The sequence below is a fragment of the Temnothorax curvispinosus genome, unplaced genomic scaffold, assembly GCF_003070985.1.
Source record: "Temnothorax curvispinosus isolate PA1 unplaced genomic scaffold, ASM307098v1 QBEX01017983.1, whole genome shotgun sequence".
In the NCBI taxonomy this organism is placed as follows: Eukaryota; Metazoa; Arthropoda; class Insecta; order Hymenoptera; family Formicidae; genus Temnothorax; species Temnothorax curvispinosus.
The window spans coordinates 1-1025 of record NW_020227763.1 but is presented as its reverse complement, the minus strand read 5'-3'; the positions used below and the strand labels follow the sequence as shown (position 1 = coordinate 1025).

The 1025-nt window shown below is 31.7% G+C and overlaps 1 protein-coding gene across 1 annotated transcript; it reads right to left on the bottom strand.

Moving 5' to 3' along the window:
- Positions 1-434: 434 nt before the first annotated feature.
- Positions 435-970, bottom strand: LOC112468007 (hyphally-regulated protein-like; the record flags this gene model as incomplete). The annotated part of the gene is made up of 1 exon (XM_025036996.1): positions 435-970. A coding segment is annotated over one exon (536 nt), but the record flags the coding sequence as incomplete, so codon positions are not given.
- Positions 971-1025: the final 55 nt, after the last annotated feature.

The window sequence follows — 1025 nt, the reverse complement described above, 5'->3', positions numbered from 1 at the left end:
CAAATGAAGTCGTTTGAAGAAAAACAACTCTCGGGCGAAGCCCGGGTAACCAGCTAGTATAAAATATAAAGAGAGAGAGCATAGAGAGACTTTATATATTTTAATATATTGAAAATAATTTACTTATAATTAGATTGGTTAGTGTTCATAAAAAATTCAACTTGAACAGATTCTATTTATTTTACCAATAACTAATTAAGAATAATGTTATCTACTTATGGTTAATATCAAAAGTAAGATTTCAGGAAAATGCTCTGAAAAAAGTAGACTATTATATGCATGATATTTATTGTTAGAACAATACATTGGTTCTAATTTAGCTGATAACTATATAGAAATACTAGGAAATAGATAATTATTTTATACATAGAGAATATTGCAGTAAAATAAAAATGATCAATATAGTTGCACTGATACTTTTGACAAATATTTCTTTATGCGTTTTCTCCTTCATTCGTTCCTTCATTCTGTCCTTCATTCGTTCCTTCATTCGTTCCTTCATTCGTTCCTATATTCGTTCCTTCATTCGTTCCTTCATTCGTTCCTTCATTTGTTCCTTCATTCTGTCCTTCATTCGTTCCTATATTCGTTCCTTCATTCGTTCCTTCATTCGTTCCTTCATTCGTACCTTCATTCCTTCCTTCATTCCTTCCTTCATTCCTTCCTTCATTCCTTCCTTCATTCCTTCCTTCATTCCTTCCTTCATTCCTTCCTTCATTCCTTCTTTCATTCCTTCCTTCATTCGTTCCTATATTCGTTCCTACATTTGTTCCTTCATTCGTTCCTTCATTTGTTCCTTCATTCGATCCTATATTCGTTCCTATATTTGTTCCTTCATTTGTTCCTTCATTCGTTCCTTCATTCGTTCCTTCATTTGTTCCTTCATTCAAATCCACTAAACCGCTCTCTAAGTAACATTCTACTACAGCTAGGCTTTTTTGGACGTTAGATGCTGAGTCTAATAGATTCGCTATAATTAAAAAGAAAACAGAAAATTATTTTACTTTGATTCAAAATTTTATATA